The sequence below is a fragment of the Caenorhabditis briggsae genome (genome assembly GCF_000004555.2).
Source record: "Caenorhabditis briggsae complete genome, chrIII, whole genome shotgun sequence".
NCBI classification, from domain to species: Eukaryota; Metazoa; Nematoda; class Chromadorea; order Rhabditida; family Rhabditidae; genus Caenorhabditis; species Caenorhabditis briggsae.
The window spans coordinates 6,417,633-6,437,876 of record NC_013490.2 but is presented as its reverse complement, the minus strand read 5'-3'; the positions used below and the strand labels follow the sequence as shown (position 1 = coordinate 6,437,876).

Here is a 20,244-nt window from a genome sequence, read left to right as displayed (position 1 = left end):
TTGCAGGTCTAAACTTTTTTTCTGTAGATCAAAAATTAATTTGCAGTTCGGAATTGTTCTGTGGGAGAGCGTGCATTTAAAGATTTTTTTAATCGAAGAAGTACATCTAGAAAAAGTATTGCAAGAGCATTCCATAAAAATAGTGTCAATTTGAATATTTTGCAGTTAATGTAACACACGAATTCTAATACTCGAAATAAAATATTGAAAATGGATTAACAGCAATCAAAGTCTTCATCACACGAAATTGATGAGCATCCCTAATTTGTCGTGAAACAGTGCGCATCTTCCGCAATCTGTCGTGAGAGTGTATACAACCATGATTAATTTCTGCCGAAATTTCGGACTTTTGTACACAAAATAAGCCGCAAATCGATCGCTTTCCGGCAGATTTTTATATATTTTCTTGAATAAACATTGTTTTTTGTATGCGATGTCTTTTTATGTGTCTCAAAATCGTTTTCAGTACTGCATTAAAATAACGCTAGTCAGTTTTTTGTTCCAGACGGCTCAACGGAAATGTCGTCTTCTGGTGTTCCCGTTTTACACTGGAATTTCGGGATTGGTCCAATCACATGCCACGCGTGGAATAAAGACCGTACTCGTAAGTATCTTCCCAATTATATTTGAAACCTAAAAAAGTTCTGTGGTTATTTCTGTATATGAATGATTGTAAAACCATAATTTTAGAAATCGCCGTGTCTGCATCTTCAAACGAAATCCATATTTTCGAGTTTCGTAACGGAGAATGGCAATCCGTTCATACCCTTTCCGAACATGATCTTCCGGTTACTGGTCTCGACTGGGGAACCAAAACTAATAGAATAGTTTCGTGCTCTCAGGACAAGAATGCTTTTGTTTGGACCTTCGATAAAAATGTTTGGAAGCCAGAGTTGGTCTTGGTTCGTTTCAATCGAGCGGCCACTTATGTAAAATGGTCGCCATTAGAAAACAAGTTTGCCGTCGGAAGTGGTGCTAAGCTGGTCTCCGTCTGCTACTATGAACAAGAAAACCACTGGTGAGTAAAACTGAGAATAATTATTTTATTGAAGAAAAAACATTCAGGTGGGTTTCAAAACAAATCAAAAAACCAATTCGATCAACTGTAACTTGTCTTGACTGGCACCCGAACAACGTGCTTTTGGCAGTTGGTTCGTGTGATTTCAAATGCCGAGTTTTCTCTGCGTATGTGAAAGAAGTCGACGAAAAACCATCACCAAATCCTTGGGGACAAAAGATGCCATTCGGGCAACTGATGAGTGAATATACTGTCGGAGGATGGGTTCATCGAGTAGCTTTCTCCCCATCTGGATGCCGATTGGCTTTCGTCTCTCATGATTCTTCTGTGTCATTCGTCGATTCTACTGTTGTGAGTTCAAAGAAATTCAGCTTAAAGGTGGGGGGACAGGAGATTTTACGGGGGATTTTACGGCGCCGCACCTTCAACACTCGCCTCGACAAGTTCAACTCCTCGAGGAGCATATTTGAACGGAATTTCGACAACATTATTTTTCTCATGTCCCCCCACCTTTAAATTGAAAATTAATTATTACTCTGTTTCAGGATAGCCAAAAAGCTCAAAACTTGCGTACAGTTCATCTCCCTTTCACAACAGTCGAATGGATAACAGAGAACAGCATTGTAGCTGCGGGTCATGATTGCTCGCCAGTTCTTTTCGTTGTTTCTCAGGATATTCTGAAAGAAGTCTGTAAGCTGGATGTTCCATCGGCCACCAAATCGTCAAGTGTGAACAGTGCTCTTCAGCTTTTTAAAAATATCGACCGGTATTGATAATACTCAGCAGCTCGTGTATTTTTTAAATCGAATTCCAGAAACAATGCAGCCGAGAAAGTTGTTGTAGCTTTGAAGACACTTCATCAGAATCGTATTACGTAAGAAACACTTTTCTTGATAAAATTTGATTCCTTGAGCCAATTTTAGACAAATTCTCCCACATTCTGGAACCGTCGGTAACGTTTCCAAATTCACAACATGTGGAACTGACGGAATTGTTGCCCTCTGGGATTTGAAGGTATGTTATTCTGTTTCTTTTTAATTTTATAAATATCGAAGTTCAGGAAACATTAGAATTTTGCCGAGTAAGTTTTAGTTACAGGGTTGAATTGAAAGTTTGAAAAAATTGAAAAAAAAAAATCTAATCAGAGTGAATTTCTTTACGAAGTATTTAACACAAAACGCATGACTATAACAAGTTTTCGAGTTCTTTTATGAAATGAACCTTCACTGTAACTTCTTTGTAATCTCCAACTTTTCAGAATCACCCATCCCTGGTCTGAACAGTTTTCACTACCGAATCAGTTGGCGAAAATATCATCTATATAAATTTTATTGCTCCACACCTCAATTTCATTCTGCTTTTATTCATGTGATTTTCTGTGTATACTATGCTAAATATCCCTTTTTCATTTCAATTCATCCCATTGATTATGACAAAATTTCAAAGATTTGCTTTAACCTGAAACACTTTATCCTAAATTCTTTTACAGCAAAGTTTCAATTTTTGGCTTTACTTTTTGCGTTTCTGCGTTGAGATATCGCATTTTCGTACTTTTTTTTGTATCTTCTATTGTTTTACATGTTTTCGTTATACTCATGGGTTGTTTTATTATTATTCAGATAATGGAAGATGATAGTGATGTATGGGGAAAAGACGAGTATTGCAATGCTTGCCGAGTAAAGTGTGTTGACGAATATGATAAGCAGGAACATCGAAAAACTGAAACCCATCTCAAAGTGAGTATTAAACTGTTGATCTTGGAAAACGCTCAATCTTTCAGAAATGGAACTTGCACAAGTTCTTTTCAAGCTCTATTATTCATGGGACAGTCGCGATTTCTGAAATGCTTGAAAGATACAAACTGAAGAAGATGCATGTTGTTGGTGCGTCGACAGGCTGTCATAACGTTTGAAACATAAACCGAAATCTTCTAGGTCTTCATCAGTGTCAGGAAATTCAACAAATCGGACTTCCTGATCACGAGAAGGCGAATTTCTGGACTTGCAATATATGTTACGAGGCAGGAGCGACATTTGAATCTGCGGACGCTCATCTGAATTCGATGGTACACATCAGGAACTATATGGTAATACCAAATTCATTGCAATTATGAGATTTATTTTCTTGCTTTCTCTTCCTATTTTTCCACTTTATTATAGTTTTCTATTTTTCTTCTTTTTCCAAAATTTCAACCTAATTTTCTTTTTGAAACTCTAGGAAGAATGTGAATACGACAACGAGAAGATCGAAGCGGAATTTGCAAACGATGAGTGTGGAAAATACGAGAAATACCGCTCAGTTGCTGAGGAGATTTTCCAACAAGAGGATGGAATCAATGGACTCCAACCTCCAAGTATTCTTCGAATGCCATTGAGCAAAGAAGATGGAAAGAAACAGTTGGGAATAAAAGATACATCTGAAATCACTTTCCAACCATATCCTGGAGAGCCAGATCGAACCTTTATGTACTGTAGTGTATGTGGATTGTTCGAGTTTGAATTTCGATATCAGCCTAGTTTTTCAGACTTGTAACGAAATCATTCCTGTCCACATAGTTGGTAAATATACGAAAGATCGTGCTCAAGCCAATCATTTCGAACACCCAAGTCATCAACGCTGTGCCACTATTTGCTCTATCATAAACGAATGTGTGTAACAATACGCATGATAATTTTGCCTGTTTTTTATCTCATTGTTTTTTCAGTTGATCCAGAAGAAATTTTTGAAGAGTACAAATCGCGAGAAGACATTGGAGATATCCACTGGATTGAACGAAGCCCAGGCCAGTGGTATTTGAGCCAACCATGTGGGTATCGTTATTGCGTCCGTGCTAGAAATGAGACGATGTGCACTGTCTGCTATGCTCTTGTCGATTCGGATAAAATTTCGGATCATTTCAGCTCAGAATACCATGCTTTCAAATACTTGGTTAGTGACAGAAAAAAAAACAACTATCATTCTCATTTACTAATTTTCAGAACATGCTCGATCCTTATAAGTCATACATAGCACATCAGCTCTCTGGACGGGATCGTCGCGAAAAAGCTCGGAAAAAGTTTATAGCAGAAATCTCGTTAGAACAGGACAATAAGAAAAAACTACATAAACTGACTCGCTTTCCGGCTACTCTCAAAAACATGCTGGAAGGAGACGTTCATGTTCACTCAGATCCGCCAGTTGAAGTCATAGACGACTACAAAGACAACCTTCCTGGAACAGTTTTCCGATTCTGTCAAGTGTGTAGAACGTACATTGAGTTTAGAGCAAAGTTTGTGGACACTGAGGACAAGATGAATGCGATTTGGACACAACATGTGCTTAGTCCTATTCATTTTCAATCAGCTGCAATGAGTTACCGTATCTCTTTTGGTAATTTAGAGGCTTAAAAAATCTAATTTGTAAAATTCAAAATCACAGATCCGAGCTATTTCGTACCATACTCGTCGACTATTTTTAACATCGATACCGAAGTTAAAGGAGTTTGGAAAGTGAATAAGGTATTGCAAGAAAAATAAACTTTCGAAAAAAAAACATTGAGTTCCAGGATGTTCTTATTCAAACTCAATGTGATGTTGGTCTTGAATATATGATTGAGGACGAAAAGTCAAACGAAGTAGCATGTCAATGTTGTCAGAAAGTCTTCTCGAAGAACCCTGTTTTTGTTAATCAACATATTCGATCATACGATCATCTTAAGCAGTACATCGTTCGTTTGAGCATTTCTTAAATCTTTTTCAAGATGCTGGTGTTTCAGTTTCTCACCGCTCCTGACCTAGTGAGAACTCTTCTTGGTCCGGAAACAGACGAGAATAAACGAAAGTTTTTGATGGATTTTCTTCAGAGAAGCTCGGGAATCTTTCAGAAACGAATGACAGTACGAATTCTAAAGATTTTAATTTTAAAAGGGTTAATTTTTCTTTTGTTTTAGCTTTATTCCAAGTTGAAAACTCTCGAATTATCTGCATGGCCTTCCGTTTCTCAAAGGCTTGTCCAAAGTTCGCTGTTCGCCGACGAATCAGGAAAAGACATTTATGAAACAGTGCTAAAACTAGTGGATGAAATCTCTTGTGATGGCGGTAATAAGCTTCATTGATCTTCAAATATTTAGCTTCGATGGTTTCAGGAAATGATGCTCAAATAACTGCAAGAGAAGCATTGATAGCATCAAGAATGGTTATTATCAATACCCATAGAGGATCTGACAACGAACTTGCATCTGTTGTCTGTAGATGTGACGTCAGTTTGTTTCTTTTGGATTTGTTCCATTTTACACAGAATTTTAGAATTGCCAACTTCTTGTTATTGCTGATGCATCCACGTGGCAGAAGGACATCTTTACTTCTCATTTATGTTCTGAAGAACATCATAAAAGATCTGAAGTCTGCAAAACGAATGTGATATCTGCATTTGGAATTCTCGAGGAAAAGTCGTCATATACAGTGAAGCCACTCGTTCAAAACACTTCTACCAAAGTGGGTTTCAATACATATATTTTAGAAAGTGGTTTTTGTCAACGTTTCAGAAAATTATTTGGCAGTGGAATGCAGAGGCGAAAAAACATGAATATGTTCATGGCATAGTTGGCCTCGATGATATAATTGAACGTCGTTTTCCGGCGACAGACCGAATTACGGGAATCTCGAAAAAACAAGCCGATTTCTATTGTACCGTTTGTGCGGAAATTTTCCCTAAGCGAGCATCGTCGTTGGAGTCGCACGTTAAAGAGATGAGCCACTGTGTGAATTGGATTCATAAACATCGTCCCACTCATATCCGTGATCTGATGAAGCACATGTCGAATCAGACAGCTGATAAAGGAAAAGAATATCGAAAGTACTTGTCAGGATTGTTAAAAGAAGTTCAGCCACCAGAAGCTTACTGTATTTTGGTATATGATCCGTTTGATGTTGAAGAAAAGAGACAAACCGAAATTATGCTAAAGATTCAGGCGGAAGAGAAAGCCAAAAAAGATGCGGAAAAAATGGCTGGTAAGATCCTGAATAAGGGTTCCTAATGCAGAAAGCACTTGTTCGCGTTGCAAATTAATCTTTCCTTTATGAGCTTTTCTCAATATTTTAACAATCTCTTTTTTCAGCAGTCGAGCAGAGAAAGTTAGAAAAGGCGGAACGAGCAGCGGAGCGGAAAAGAAAAGAACAAGAAGAATGGGATCGAAATTTTGAAGAAGAGAATCGTCGACGACAGTTGGAAAGAGACAGAGAACGGGAAAGAGAAATGCAACGAGAAAATCTTCGAAATCATGCTCTTGCGAATGTTCATAAGTATGAGAAGGATTCTGATTTGCAGAACCGGTTGAAGTTTAATTCTATAATAGCAAATCAGGTTAGCAATAATTTCACTGTTTTGGTATTTGGGCATTTCCTAACACTACGAGTTTAGAAAAACGCCGAAAGACGAGAAATCGATGTTCAAAAAGCGAAACTCGAAGCTGAGAAGCTGCGTCTACTTTCGCATAATCCTAACATGGCATCATCAGCGGCTATGAATCCGAAGCTTGTTATCATGCCGCAGCTAACGTCACAACCACCAGCTGCATCTCATAATCCGTATGTGGTTCCTGTCAGTGCTCCCGCAGTACCTCCAGGGATAAACACTTCATATGATGTGTTCAATTCGGTTAAACAGGTAATATATATAGCTAAATTCGTTTTCATAATTTCCTTTCGAATATTAAAATTTTCATTTTCCCACCAGGCTGGTGTGTTTCTGCGGCGCGTGTTACACTGAGGAATAGGCCAGGAGACGCTTAATTTATAAACAAGCGATTTTCGGGAAATTGGAGTTTGAGATTTTTCAAGATACCGAAAATTGGTTTTTTGTACTTCGTCTCGCAAAAATCAGATACTTTAAATTTCCCATTTTTCAGGAAATTCCTGACCCAAAATATACTGCACATAAAACTAAATTTCTCCGGCTGTGCAATTAAAGAAAAAAGTTCGTTGAGTCCCTTCGGTCTGGTTTTTCAAGATTTTTCAAATTTGGAGATTCTAGAAATGCGATATTAGCGCGGCAAATTCCAGAGTTAGCTCATTCCATTCTCTTTTTTTCCTTCGTTTTTTTTGAATTAATTATTGATGCTTCACAAATCCCCCTGTAATAATCCCATAATTCAGCCACCACCAGCCCAGTTCTTTGGTCCACCTCCATCACTGTCGTTCCCCCAGAATCAGCCAACACCATCAGCATTTCCTGTGCAGTTTCGACCAATTCCTCAAGCTCAACCTGAAATTCCTGCTTATAGAAAAAGGTACACAGCAGGGAATATTCAGATTTTATTCACAGATCAAGTTTTGGTTTTTGAAATATTTTCCATTTAAAGCACCGTTTGAAAGTCCCAATCCAAAGTTCCTACTTTTTCTAGACCGTCGATCAGAGGAAAACTCGTGGATCCAGTAATTCATGACAGATTAAGAATTCGACATAAAGGAGATCTGCTCAAACACAGTAAGATAATATAATCATAACTTACAGAAAACTATCCTGAATCATCTCATTTCACTTTTTGCGCCTCCTGGATATTCAGACAGTTCTGGCAGATACCTAATTTATCGAATTTTTAAATGTACATATTTTAAAACAGTTGTTTTGATTGCCTGTATTTTGAAATCATTTTTCTGACAAAATTATTCTCAAATATGATATTCTATCACTTTATGAGCAACCTTCTTTTGTAATATTGTTTCTTTCAGTGCGTAGTATGGGAGCTGGCGAAATCTTGGATCCTGCCGAAATTCCGCGCGAGATGAGTCGAAATGCTGAAGACAATTCAGATGCGTACGGGATTACTTCCATAGCTGAGGTATTTTATCACCTCAATCTTCAGCTTGGAATAAATCATAAAACGTTGTATTTCAGATTGTTTGCCTAGATGATCCATCGCTTGATTCGTATATGTGTACAATCTGTGATCATTGGGCAGCTCCAGAGGGAATGATTCATCATCTATGTTCCCAAGATCACAAAAGTACTTATATGTACCATAATTGCAAGAATCACTACCAGGAAATCATGAAAGAAAAAGACGTACCGATTCGAAAGAGCATTTTCAAAAATTTCGTCAAAGACTTGAAGGTAATATTTTTTCTTGTTTTATATTTTCACCCAAAAAAACTATGACAGACGAAAGAAGCTGGAAAGTTGATCAAACTTCGTATGAAGACAATAATCGACAAAGCGACAATTGAACGTCTTTGGCCTGGATACGAGGAATATTTCTACGGGAAATCAACGACGGAATCATGGTCGAGTAGTGGATTCAAAACAGTCGTTGGGCCCACAATCGTTTTGCCAGAAGTGATCAATGTTCCTGTTTTAATTGGCCCGGACGACATGAAAGTAGAACGAGAGGGAAGTTCGAGAAAGCAACATGAAAACCACCGTGACAATAGAAGACGAGAAAGAAGTAGAAGGTAATTCATTACATTCAGTTTCCTGTTTTACTTTTACATTTCAGTCGCGATCGCGATCGTTCGAGACGATCACGAAGCCGAAGCAAAAGCCGTGATAGAAGGCGCCGAAGCCGTGATAGGAGAAGCTCTCGATCGAGAAGTCGTTCTCGTGACAGGCACTATAGAGACCGACGTGACCGTCGATCTCGAAGCAGAAGTCGTTCCAGAGATCCTTCTAGAAGTCGTTCGGACAGTGGTAGTAACCATGGACGTAAGCAGTCTGGATGGGAACAGCAAACAGATTCTTTCTTGGCGAGTCTCGGAAACGGAAAGAGCAATACTGGTCTGACCAGCTCTCAGAAACACATCAGCACGGCAGCAGATTTCAACGCCAAACTTGCGACAGTACGAGATTTGACTCAATCAGGAGCCATTCAAGGAACCCAAATTGATTCATTCGTCACAGTTCCACCTCCCCAACCTGCCCCTGTTGCACCAACACATTCTGCAGAAAGCCGAAAAATCGAGGCTAATAGAAAGCTGGAGCAAGCGGTGCGATAGTTTTCAATAGATGTTTCATCAATAATAATTTTCAGAATCGTCAACAAAAAGTAATGGGCTTGTTGATGGCTTTAGAAGGTCTGTTGCGACACGTCAGTGGGAATGTGCCACGAGAGACCATTCTTGCCGAGTATGCTCGGTTCGGTTTGAACGAGGAAGAGGGCAACAAAGCTTTAGAAGAATTCATCAAAAATACTGAAACTGGAAAAGTGAGTGAACAATTTACTGTAAACTGTAAAAAAGAGCAAAAAAATGATTTTGTTTAGTTTCAGATGGGAACGCAAGCACCAAAGAAACCCATAACCGAAGTCATTTCATCATTAGGTATTGGAATTAATCCTACGCCAGTTCAGCAGTATTCATTTTTGCACCAACATCAGCCCCCTCAACCTGTGCAACTTGTACAGCAACAGCCTCCACCCCAACAATATGGAATTAGCTCTCAGACATCCACAAGTTCTGCCTATTCACAGGCATTCGGAAGTCGATCTGTACCACAGCCACAACAGGAACAAGACGTTCCAAGGCCATTCTATTCCAATCCATCTACTTCTATGAACCATGGAGGAGCTACTGATGCAAGAAATGATGGTTTTTCGGATGGGGACGCTTCGGATGAAGACTATTCGGATGTATACGCAGCGATTGGGAAACAAGTTCGTCGGAAGCCAATTTCGCCGAAACAAACTCCAGAGAAAAAACCTGAAGATCCGATATTGCCAGGACAAAAAATGGCTTTGGCAAGAACTATACTGCCGAACGGAGCACGAGTTGGAGATCCAGCACAAACCACTTCCATCCCGAAATCAGAGGATCTTCCTGTCATCAGTGCTTCTCCATCTCAATCAAGCACTATGTCCACACCTAGTGCCACGATTGCACCTATCTCTGCTACAGCCACACTTGTCCCAAATACATCTCAAAGTGCACCGATTCCTCATATCAGTCAACCTCCACTACCATCGTCTCTTGGAATACCTGCCCCTATCGCTGTGACAAAGGCACTACCACAACAGCCTCCTCAGCAACAATATCTTCCACAACAGCAGATGATGTACCCGGGTGCTCAACAGCTACAACAAGGATATCCTCCGCAACAGCCTGGTTATCAGCAAAATGTATACCAACAGCCATATCTCCAGCAGATGTACCAGCACCCACAGCAATCTCAATATGCTCAACAATATGGTATCCAGCAGCCAGTATATCAGCAGCAGCCTCCACAGCAGCAAGTTTACCAGGTTGGGGTTTCAATCAATTTTATTATAAAGTTTTTGTATTGCAGCAACAGTTTTATCAGCCGGCCCAACAGCAGCAACAGTATCTTCCGGTTCAACAGATGCAACAACAACCACCACCACAGCAATATTATCAACAACCACCGCCAGCTCAAAACGCCTCACAATACGGTATCGGTGGAACACCGCAGCAACACTTCTGGCCCGGACAGTAATTTAATAACACTTATTCATAAACCCATTTTTGTATTTTAACTTTTGCTTCTCTTCCCACTTTTCTACACATTTTTGTAATGTTTTTTTATTATTATCACAAAACATTAAAATTTGATGTCAAATTTTTCCGCCTGCAATTTTAGAATTCTTCTCAATTCCAACACTGTTCAAAAAATGAAACTTTAATTGAAACTTGAATGTATCTAAAGGAAAAGTAAAAAACAGAAACCGTACAAATTTGTCGTACAACAAGCCCTGAAACTATCAGTGGCTTCTTCTTCTTTTTTTCTTCGTTTCAACTAATTAAATTTCGAGTTCCTGTTTGTAGTTTTTCGCAATAATGGTACACGACACAAAAAGTGACAAAATTATGTTTTTGTACACAGCTTTAGAAGAAAAACGAATTTTCTTCGATGATTCAGCGAAATATAGAATAGAAGCTGTATAAAAGAAATCGAGAAGCAAAGAAATGGAGTATACTGTTTCTTTTTTCAAAAAATATGTCGATTTTTTGGGTGGGTTTCAATTTTAGGTTGACAATTCAAAAGATTTTTAATTATAGACTACTCCAAGAAAAGTGAAAACTGCAAAGGTAGGTGGTTGAAAAAAAAATTAATTCCGGTACAAAAAATCGAAGTTGTGGATGAGAAACGCGGGTGGCCGTGGCTGAGGGTTCCACAACGAAAACTACCGTCATCTAAAACTATTTCAATTTTCCGGATTTCTTATCTCGGTTTCCCTGCGTTTTCAGTTAATTGTTTCACTTTTTACTTTTTTTCGGCAAAATAACAGAAAACTCAACGAAAAGCAAAATATAAATATTTTTAGGTTACTGTAGTTGTCGTTGAGGGACCTTCAGCCACCGGTGTTTCTCTTCCACAGCTCCGATTAAAAAAGCATAATAAGAACTAACAGATTACCGTAATCGTCATATCAATTTTGTTCCTAATTCCTGAAATCTTTGGTTATGTCTATGGATGGAAGCCACCATATACAAATGACTATATGTCACTTATGGGATTGCTCATTTCAATTTTCTTGGATTTGTTTTTAGCAGTTATCATTTATTGGGAATGCAAATGGTTGATTTTAATAGCTCTCGTTATATTTGTAAGTTGTGTTTATTCTTCTTTAAAATGCGAAAGTTGATTCGGAACATTTTAGGGCGTTCATCTTGTATTATCAGCTATAATTTTCAACCTTGCATTCATCGCTATTTCGGGTAAAAATCGGGAAATTTGATCATAGAATTATTATTCAACTTTATTCAGTATCGCTAATGACAACTCTCAAAGATCAAGCAAAACTTCGAAATGAAACAGACGCATTCTTCAACGCTCTGTTTATACAAGCAATCTTGGTTTCATTGTGGACTTGTAAGTTGAATTCCATATTTGAAAACTTGATTTCAAAAATGTTTTTTGAGTAGTCTTCATCCGCTACTACGCAGTTATTACGGTGTACAGATGGTCGAAAATACCTCGAATTACTGCCAACGTGACGTCGTCAGGACCAAGGATTACTGTACATAATATCTAATAAAGTACTTTTCTGTTTGAATTCTTCCGTTGTAAAAAGTTACCCAAAACAAAAAAATACAAATGAAAAATGTTCAAAACTGTTTGAAAAACAATGGAAGGGATTACGGGGGATAACCAGTTTTACGGATGGTAGATTCAGTCACGAATCATTCGTTTTTCATGTTTTTCGGCAGATTCAAAAAATAAGGCTGTACGTCTTCAAAAAAAAGATGGCATTTGGTGGACCTGTGAGAAATCAATTAGATTTTAGAAAAATATAAAAACGAAATTCAGCCTCAAATCTTCTGTTTTCAAACTCGTCATTTCGTCATCTGCTTCTCAATATTCGGACTCATCGAATGTTTATGGCAATCAATTTTCAACGGTGACCTAGTTACTAAAACGTCTGGATTTGTTTCAGCTGTTTTGGAAGTTGTTTTACTCTATGGAGTAATCAAAAATCGATCAAAACTGTTGAGAGTTTCCATGTACATATCGGTGAGATATTAAAAAAAAACAACAATCAGTTGATTTCCAGTTAATTCACCTTACATTCGACTTTGGGGGAATCCTATTCACTCCAGTATATTTCGCAAGCCAAGTTTCGTCTGGATACAAATCGAATGACACTTATCCTAATATTCTCGGTGTTAAGACTGCAGAAGAAGATCGATTTGTGATGGGTCTAGTGACTGGATACTCGGTGGAAATTATCAGTACTGCATCAGTTGCTCGTGGGTTTAATCAAAAAGAAAAAACCACAGAACAGCTCCTTTTTACAGTTTCTGTTCTTCAATTCGTTCTGATAAATCGATGTTATGTGTACGCAAAGTCAATAGAGAAGGGATTTTTGGCACAGTCGAAACTAAGTGTTCTCCGATTTTAACCTGAACTTTTTTTGTGATAAAATTCATTAAAGGGATAAAATTCATTAAAATTCATTAAAGGGACTCCAACCAAAAATTGTTATTGTAAATTGAAGTGTTTAATCTGAATCAAGATGAGAATCTCAGAAAGTTAGAAAATAGGAAAAAAAGAAATTAGATTTCGGGAGTTGTTGAATTCTTAAATTTTGGGAATTCAGAAGCGCTCTCGTATTTTTCATTGCACAAAAAATTTATTTTTAAAAAGAACTAGAACTTCTCGAATTCTAAAATTCGGGAGTTCAAAAGTTCGGACTTTGAAAAGTTTCAAAATTCAATGTTTCCGAAATTCAGAAACACAGAAATTCAAAATTTAGCAAAATCAAAATTTGAAAATTCGGAAATTCCAGAAGTAAGAAAGTCCAAACTTGGAAATTCGGAAATTCAAAATTTTAGAAATTTAGAAATTTAAACTTCGAAAATCTAATGAATTAATCAAAATCTCAGAAATCAACAAATAATGAAATTCAGTAATTCAGAACTTTAAAAATTCGGATAGCCTGAAATTGGAAATTAGGAAATTTAAAGATGAATATGAAAAAGTTTATTGAAGAGAAATGAAAAGTTCTGAACAGGAAAACTACTCCTTCTTGTCGTCGTCCTTTTTGTCCTGAAATATTAATTTTTTTGAAAACTATGAAATTCAGAAATTCACATCGTCCTTCTTCTCGTCATCCTTCTTATCGTCTTTCTTGTCGTCTTCTTTTTTGTCATCATCCTTCTTGTCATCGTCCTTCTTTTCCTTCTTCGTTTTCTTTGACTTGTTTGACTTCTTGGATTTCTTGGATTTTTTGGATGTTTCCTTCTTCTCGTCCTGCTTCTCTTCTCTTATCGCCATCCTTCTTGTCCTCTCCTTCCTTCTTATCATCCTTCTTCTCTGATTTCTTTTCACCGTCCTTCTTTTCTTCTTCCTTCTTTTCTCCATCCTTCTTCTCCTCTCCTTCCTTCTTTTCATCTTTCTTTTCTTCTACATTCTTCTTGTGCAAGACACTGTCATTCTCCCGTTTTGTGAAGTCGTTTTCTGAAAGGCCGAATTAAAAAAAATTGAATGTGAGTTGATCCGAGCTTAGAATGACCATCAGCACCTCAAAAAATGTTTTCGGACTCAAGCTGACTGAAAGTACTTCTAACTAGGCTGTCTCATTTTGCCAAAAAAAGACTCATGACATCGACAGGAAGGTCTAAAAAAAGAAGCTGATCTTCGGGAAAGAAAATCAGTTTCGAATCTACTCTTTCGATACACCCAATCAAATAATCTACGCCAAAACGCGGTAACGACGATGAGCCCCCTCGACTATCTCCATTTGACGCTGATGCTCATCGGCCCAATTGCCGTTGTTATAGGATGCGGTGGAAAGAAAAAGACCGCGTTAGTTTGAAATATCTCATGACTTTGAATCAAATAAATTTTCTAGGCCACCAAAAGCAGGTTCGAAAATGACGCCTCCACCACCTGCTCCAGCTTCGACGGCTGCTGATGGAGAGAAGAAGAGTGATAAGAAGGATGTAGAAGAAAAAAAAGATGAAAAGAAAGAAGGAGAGGAGATGAAGGATGGAGAAAAGAAGGAAGAAGAAAAGAAGGACGGTGAAAAGAAATCAGAGAAGAAGGATGATAAGAAGGAAGGAGAGGACAAGAAGGATGGCGATAAGAGAAGAGAAGAAGGACGAGAAGAAGGAAACATCCAAAAAATCCAAGAAATCCAAGAAGTCAAACAAGTCAAAGAAAACGAAGAAGGAAAAGAAGGACGACGACAAGAGGGATGATGACAAAAAAGAAGACGAAAAGAAAGACGAAAAGAAGGATGACGAGAAGAAGGACGATGTGAATTTCTGAATTTCATAGTTTTCAAAAAAATTAATATTTCAGGACAAAAAGGACGACGACAAGAAGGAGTAGTTTTCCTGTTCAGAACTTTTCATTTCTCTTCAATAAACTTTTTCATATTCATCTTTAAATTTCCTAATTTCCAATTTCAGGCTATCCGAATTTTTAAAGTTCTGAATTACTGAATTTCATTATTTGTTGATTTCTGAGATTTTGATTAATTCATTAGATTTTCGAAGTTTAAATTTCTAAATTTCTAAAATTTTGAATTTCCGAATTTCCAAGTTTGGACTTTCTTACTTCTGGAATTTCCGAATTTTCAAATTTTGATTTTGCTAAATTTTGAATTTCTGTGTTTCTGAATTTCGGAAACATTGAATTTTGAAACTTTTCAAAGTCCGAACTTTTGAACTCCCGAATTTTAGAATTCGAGAAGTTCTAGTTCTTTTTAAAAATAAATTTTTTGTGCAATGAAAAATACGAGAGCGCTTCTGAATTCCCAAAATTTAAGAATTCAACAACTCCCGAAATTTAATTTCTTTTTTTCCTATTTTCTAACTTTCTGAGATTCTCATCTTGATTCAGATTAACAGTGAATAATTTTATTTACAAACCTGCACGCGTAAAAGATTCAAATGATGGAAATTCGGGTGGAAACATGGGAAGAAAAGGGGGAAAATCGGAAATCAAATTGTATAACAATTATTACATTCATCTTTTTTCTTTTTTTTTCAGTTTTTTAGTTTTTCAGAAAACGGTTTTCATATAATAAGTGGTTTCTGTGGTTGCTCAGTTGTCTCTTGTTGTTGCTGTTGTTCGATGACTTCTCTTGGTGGATTGTTCTCGAAGAATTTGAGAACAGCGGCGAATGGATCCAACTCCTTCTCATGATCCTTGTCTTCTGAAGAGTGCTCAATTTCTTCATTAGATTCCATTGGTTCCGGAGTCGTCGTGCGTTCCTCAATTCTTGGGAAACTATCTTCAATAACGATAGCTCCCTTTCCTTCGAGTTCTGGCTCCTCAGTGGTAGCTGGAGCAGAGTTGAGCTCTTTGTTGGCGGCCTGATATTAATTTCTATTGATATACAATTTTTTCAAATAAAAAAAAACCTCTGAGTTCTTCTGTTCATCGAAAGCTGAGAAAATATCTCTGAGAATAGTGTCTGAAACTTCAGCAGCGTCTTCTGGCATTGGGGTGCTGCTGGCTACCACTGCTGGAATCGCGGTGTTTGATGCAACGGTGACGTCAGCGTTTCCAGATGCTTCTGGAGCTGGAGTTGGAGTGATGGCAGTCCAGATTTGACGAGATGGAGCATTGACAGGAATGTTTTGGGACTTCTTCTGAAGCTCTTCGTAGATCTTATCGTGAACAGATGGCTCTGGAACTGGTTGGAAAAACTGTGGAGCTTGTGGGAAACGATCTTCTGGTTGTTGCTGTTGTTGTGGTTGTTGGTTTTGTTGTTTCTGTTGTTGGGATGGGAAGAAGAACTGTTGTGGTGGTTGTTGCCATACAGTTGGTCTTTGCCATTGTTGCTGATGCATCATTGGTCTTGGCCAGAAGTGTGGTTGTTGTTGCTGTTGCTCCTGTTGCTGTTGTCGCCATTGAGCTTGAGCCTGTTGAGCTTGAGCTTGCTGAGCCTGAATCTCCATCTGATGTTGTTGCCAGAATGCCTGTGCTCTTTGCTGTTGAGCCTGAGCCTGTTGAGCTTCCCATTGACGGCGTTGCTCTTCCTCGTATCTGGATCTCTCGGCCCATTCCTGACGGGCGGCTTCTTCTTGCATTTGTTGTTGCTGCTGTTGATAATAAGTCATTTTCATCTGTTGTTGCTGGTAGTAAGCAGCTTGGAGTCTTCTCATTCTCATCATTCTCATGGCCATCATTTGTTGCATGTACATGCGTTCTTCCATCATTTGTTGGAATTGTTGACGAGCTTCCATCATACGGTATTGCTCAATCTCGTCTGGATGAAGTGGACGATCCAAGTTAGAAGTGGATTTCTCTTCTACAGATCCATCTACAACGGTTTTCTTCTCTCCGTTATTGTTGGAAATGTCTTCAACAACAACGACACGAGCCAATGGAATCGCCATTATTCCTGCGGTTTCTGCTGAATTCGTTGTTTTCTCTGATGATCCTTCAATGGGTTGAGCAGCAAGCAATGCCTCCATTTGTGGCTTATCGACTGATGACACGGTTTCAGTTTTCTAAAAATACATTTTTTGGGAATCGAATGAATCTGAAAATACCTTGAAGAGATCTGGAGTTGCAGCCAAGAAGTAGAATCCGATGAGAGTGACGAGAAGAAGACACGTGGCGAAGAACATGCAATGGAAGCAAGCACGCATGGCTTGCCATGCTGGCGATGGAGCAGGTTTCATTGGTGGAGCCGGCATTGGGATGATAGTTGGTTGAAGGACTGTGAACACCTGAAATGAAGACTATGATGTTTAATTTCAAAAAACTCGATTGATTTCAAAAATACAGTAAAACCTGTAATAGAAGGGCCCTTTTAATTTTTAGCCATTTTTTCTCGATTTCTGTCAAAGAAATAAAAAAGTTGTCAACTGATAAATTGCTCATCATAATATCACAAACATTCATCAGTTGACATGTTTTTGAAATCTTGCATACGAATCGAGATAATTCTACTCGAACTTAACAGTATGGGACCCTTTCTTTTACAAATTTTACGGTATCTGGAGAGGGTCTAGACTTTGTATAATCTAGATCCTTTTGGTGAACTCGTTTTACTAACTTGGTAATTTCAAATTTTTGAATATCAGAAAATATAAAGTTTGAAAAAATTGAGCCACAGTAATCCTAGTTTAGTTGAGCTACAGTAGTCCAAGATGATATAGTGTAACTGAAGTATAATTTTTGAACGCTCGAAGCACGAATTTTGGATTTCAGAAAATTTCAACTTTGAAAAAATTGAGGTATAGTAGTCCTAGATAATAATTTTTAAAAAGGCCGATAAAAAAAGACCAATTCAAAAAGTTTTTATGAAAATAGAGAAGCTTCGCTATGTTCAAAATGACGACTTGCTTTTATGACACCTGTAACCTCAAAATGCGGAAATCAGCAGATTTCACAAAAAATGTATTTTTAGAAAAAAGATGGTTCTCAAAAAATTCCGATAAATTTTCAGCTATTCTTCTAAAAGTCAGTATATGGGGATCCTTCAATTAGAAGGAACATTCATAAGGGGTCTCTAGGGGCACTTCAAATAGAGAGGCCCTTCAACTAGAGGAGCACTTCTAATACAGGTTTCACAGCAACTCACCTTTGGATCGATCTTGATGGGCTCTTTCTCGATGTCCTCACTCCCGTGAACACCGGGTTGGGCGCCTAGTTTGGTCATCTGCAAAAATATCAATTAGCGATGAATTTCCGTTGTCTACTGCGTGCGAATTTCAAGTAAAAAAACAACAGAACATTGAGAGATCAGTTGATAAATACGAGACTCAGAGAAGGAGACTGCTCGCGGTGCATTTTGACAGGTTGGCAAGGGTGATCACGACTTTCTTTCGATTAACACAAAAACTGATCTTCCGATGTTGGAGGAAACAAGTGGAGTGTAGTCTACTAAAGTAGGCGTTCTAAGGATCTCCATCATGACCAAGTTGAGAAATAAAAATAAAAACAGAAACCGGTTTTCAAAATTTGGAGGGAAAGAACTGCCACTTCTTTCGATGGGTTACTGTACACTCTTGAGAAAACATGATGACGTCATGATCTTCATTCGACCGAGAATACCTATTTCTCGATCAGATGATAGGGAGAAAAATGAAAGGAAAACGAAGAAGGATACTTTGATTTTTGACTCGAGAAGGAATTGATAAATGAGAAAGGTTCATAAATTTATTAGTAACCAAAAAAGGATTTTGATACAGTAACCATTTATCTTGTTCAAACTGCAAAACCTCAAATTTTCGTCGAAGAACAATTTCATAAAAGACGGTGTGTCTTCAATTGACCGTTTAAATTGCCAAGTGGTTTTCTTTTTGAAGGTTATGAGACAAAAAGCATTTTCCATTCTCTATCTCAAAAACATTAAGGAGACCTTCAAAATAAATGGGAGAATAGACAAAAACGGTTCCACTTTGGTTTTGTGAAAAATATATTACGGGGCGAATGGGGCGAAGATAGATGTGGTGTTGTGATTGGATTCTGAATTTTCAACTTTTTGGGTTATTTTCGTAAACTGGCTTACTGTAATTTTACTTTGATAGTCTTTGCATGAACTACGATTGCACTTATTCATACAGTAAACTAGGCCCATACTCCGAGGGTACATCGAAAAAGGGTACATCACTCTTATAGGGTACATTGACTCAGAGGGTACATTGACTGATAGGGTACATCTGTGGAGGAGTCTGATAGGGTACATTTAAGCAACTCTCATAGGGTACATCGACGAAATACTCAAAGGGTACATCGAAAAAATCTGAAAGGGAACATTGGTCTGATTTCGCACAGTTTTCGAATGTTCGTAACTTAATGAGACGGACAAGTTTTATAACGAAGTTTCGGTCATTCATCGGATTATAAGCAACTTACTGATGCTCGGCGAGGTTTTGCAACGTTCTCCTCCTCAATCTTGAATAGTAAGCGCTCATTCCTCGATCACTTAGGAACGCTATTTCAAAACAATTTTAGTAATTTACCCGCATTCTGAAAGCTTGAGCAGCGAGCTACACTTTTTTTTCTAGCCCAGGAAGATAAATAACTTCAAACAGATACAATGAAAGATACAATGTTCGTCCCTAAGTGATCGAGGAATGAGCGCTTACTATTCAAGATTGAGGAGGAGCACGTTGCAAAACCTCGCCGAGCATCAGTAAGTTGCTTATAATCCGATGAATGACCGAAACTTCGTTATAAAACTTGTCCGTCTCATTAAGTTACGAATATTCGAAAACTGTGCGAAATCAGACCAATGTACCCTTTCAGATTTTTTCGATGTACCCTTTGAGTATTTCGTCGATGTACCCTATGAGAGTTGCTTAAATGTACCCTATCAGACTCCTCCACAGATGTACCCTATCAGTCAATGTACCCTCTGAGTCAATGTACCCTATAAGAGTGATGTACCCTCAATGTACCCCTTTTTGATGTACCCCCGGAGTATGGGCCAGTAAACTACCGTAGTTTCATTTAACACAAAGCCAAATGAGTCGAAAAAAACTTTATTAGACTTTTCTGTCCTTCTTCCTTTAAGGATAACCGTACATGCTCGCTATACTTAAAGGTGGTGTACGGTGAAAATTTTTATTGCATCAATATGTGCAGAAATGCATTTAGATTGTCATAAAAATAAAGAAAAAATTCGAAAAAATTCCTTCATCGAGAAAAACGCATCGAAAAATACGATGAAAGCCCTTAGGGACGAGGTTTTTTCTAGGCCGCCCGGCGAGTAAAAGCGCGCGAATTCAAACTTTTAAAATTTTTTCGCTCGTTTTCACTGTTTTTTCAAATTTTCCGATGTATCTGGAAGATAAATTGACAAAAACCTAGAAAACTCTTGAAAAAACAAA

At 38.0% G+C, this 20,244-nt stretch overlaps 6 protein-coding genes across 6 annotated transcripts; 4 read left to right on the top strand and 2 right to left on the bottom strand.

Moving 5' to 3' along the window:
- Positions 1 to 519: 519 nt before the first annotated feature.
- Positions 520 to 2,297, top strand: Cbr-arx-3 (the record flags this gene model as incomplete). The annotated part of the gene is made up of 7 exons (XM_045243892.1): positions 520 to 604; positions 691 to 1,018; positions 1,066 to 1,396; positions 1,564 to 1,784; positions 1,833 to 1,892; positions 1,942 to 2,044; positions 2,277 to 2,297. 7 exons carry the CDS (start codon positions 520 to 522, stop codon positions 2,295 to 2,297), a joined length of 1,149 nt encoding a protein of 382 aa, XP_045096404.1.
- Positions 2,298 to 2,640: 343 nt separating this feature from the next.
- Positions 2,641 to 10,438, top strand: CBG18175 (the record flags this gene model as incomplete). The annotated part of the gene is given in 25 exon segments (XM_045243891.1): positions 2,641 to 2,754; positions 2,799 to 2,901; positions 2,953 to 3,104; positions 3,236 to 3,493; positions 3,543 to 3,666; positions 3,723 to 3,946; positions 3,958 to 4,387; positions 4,436 to 4,515; positions 4,563 to 4,724; positions 4,758 to 4,892; positions 4,947 to 5,094; positions 5,142 to 5,254; positions 5,302 to 5,490; positions 5,541 to 6,006; positions 6,114 to 6,382; positions 6,416 to 6,661; positions 7,150 to 7,283; positions 7,398 to 7,480; positions 7,726 to 7,835; positions 7,892 to 8,107; positions 8,156 to 8,445; positions 8,490 to 8,976; positions 9,021 to 9,212; positions 9,258 to 10,226; positions 10,271 to 10,438. 25 exon segments carry the CDS (start codon positions 2,641 to 2,643, stop codon positions 10,436 to 10,438), a joined length of 5,862 nt encoding a protein of 1,953 aa, XP_045096405.1.
- A 1,280-nt stretch (positions 10,439 to 11,718) lies between these two features.
- On the top strand, positions 11,719 to 12,845 carry CBG18177 (the record flags this gene model as incomplete). Its single annotated transcript, XM_002642157.1, has 3 exons — positions 11,719 to 11,815; positions 12,381 to 12,457; positions 12,498 to 12,845. The coding sequence occupies 3 exons, from the start codon at positions 11,719 to 11,721 to the stop codon at positions 12,843 to 12,845; spliced, it is 522 nt and encodes a 173-aa protein (XP_002642203.1).
- Positions 12,846 to 13,525: 680 nt separating this feature from the next.
- Positions 13,526 to 13,837, bottom strand: CBG18178 (the record flags this gene model as incomplete). Its single annotated transcript, XM_002642158.1, has 1 exon — positions 13,526 to 13,837. The coding sequence occupies one exon, from the start codon at positions 13,835 to 13,837 to the stop codon at positions 13,526 to 13,528; it is 312 nt and encodes a 103-aa protein (XP_002642204.1).
- Positions 13,838 to 14,162: 325 nt separating this feature from the next.
- Positions 14,163 to 14,646, top strand: CBG18179 (the record flags this gene model as incomplete). The annotated part of the gene is made up of 2 exons (XM_002642159.1): positions 14,163 to 14,251; positions 14,298 to 14,646. The coding sequence occupies 2 exons, from the start codon at positions 14,163 to 14,165 to the stop codon at positions 14,644 to 14,646; spliced, it is 438 nt and encodes a 145-aa protein (XP_002642205.1).
- Positions 14,647 to 15,468: 822 nt separating this feature from the next.
- On the bottom strand, positions 15,469 to 18,068 carry Cbr-brp-1 (the record flags this gene model as incomplete). The annotated part of the gene is made up of 4 exons (XM_002642160.1): positions 15,469 to 15,768; positions 15,817 to 16,911; positions 16,954 to 17,133; positions 17,991 to 18,068. The coding sequence occupies 4 exons, from the start codon at positions 18,066 to 18,068 to the stop codon at positions 15,469 to 15,471; spliced, it is 1,653 nt and encodes a 550-aa protein (XP_002642206.1).
- Between the last annotated feature and the right edge of the window lie 2,176 nt (positions 18,069 to 20,244).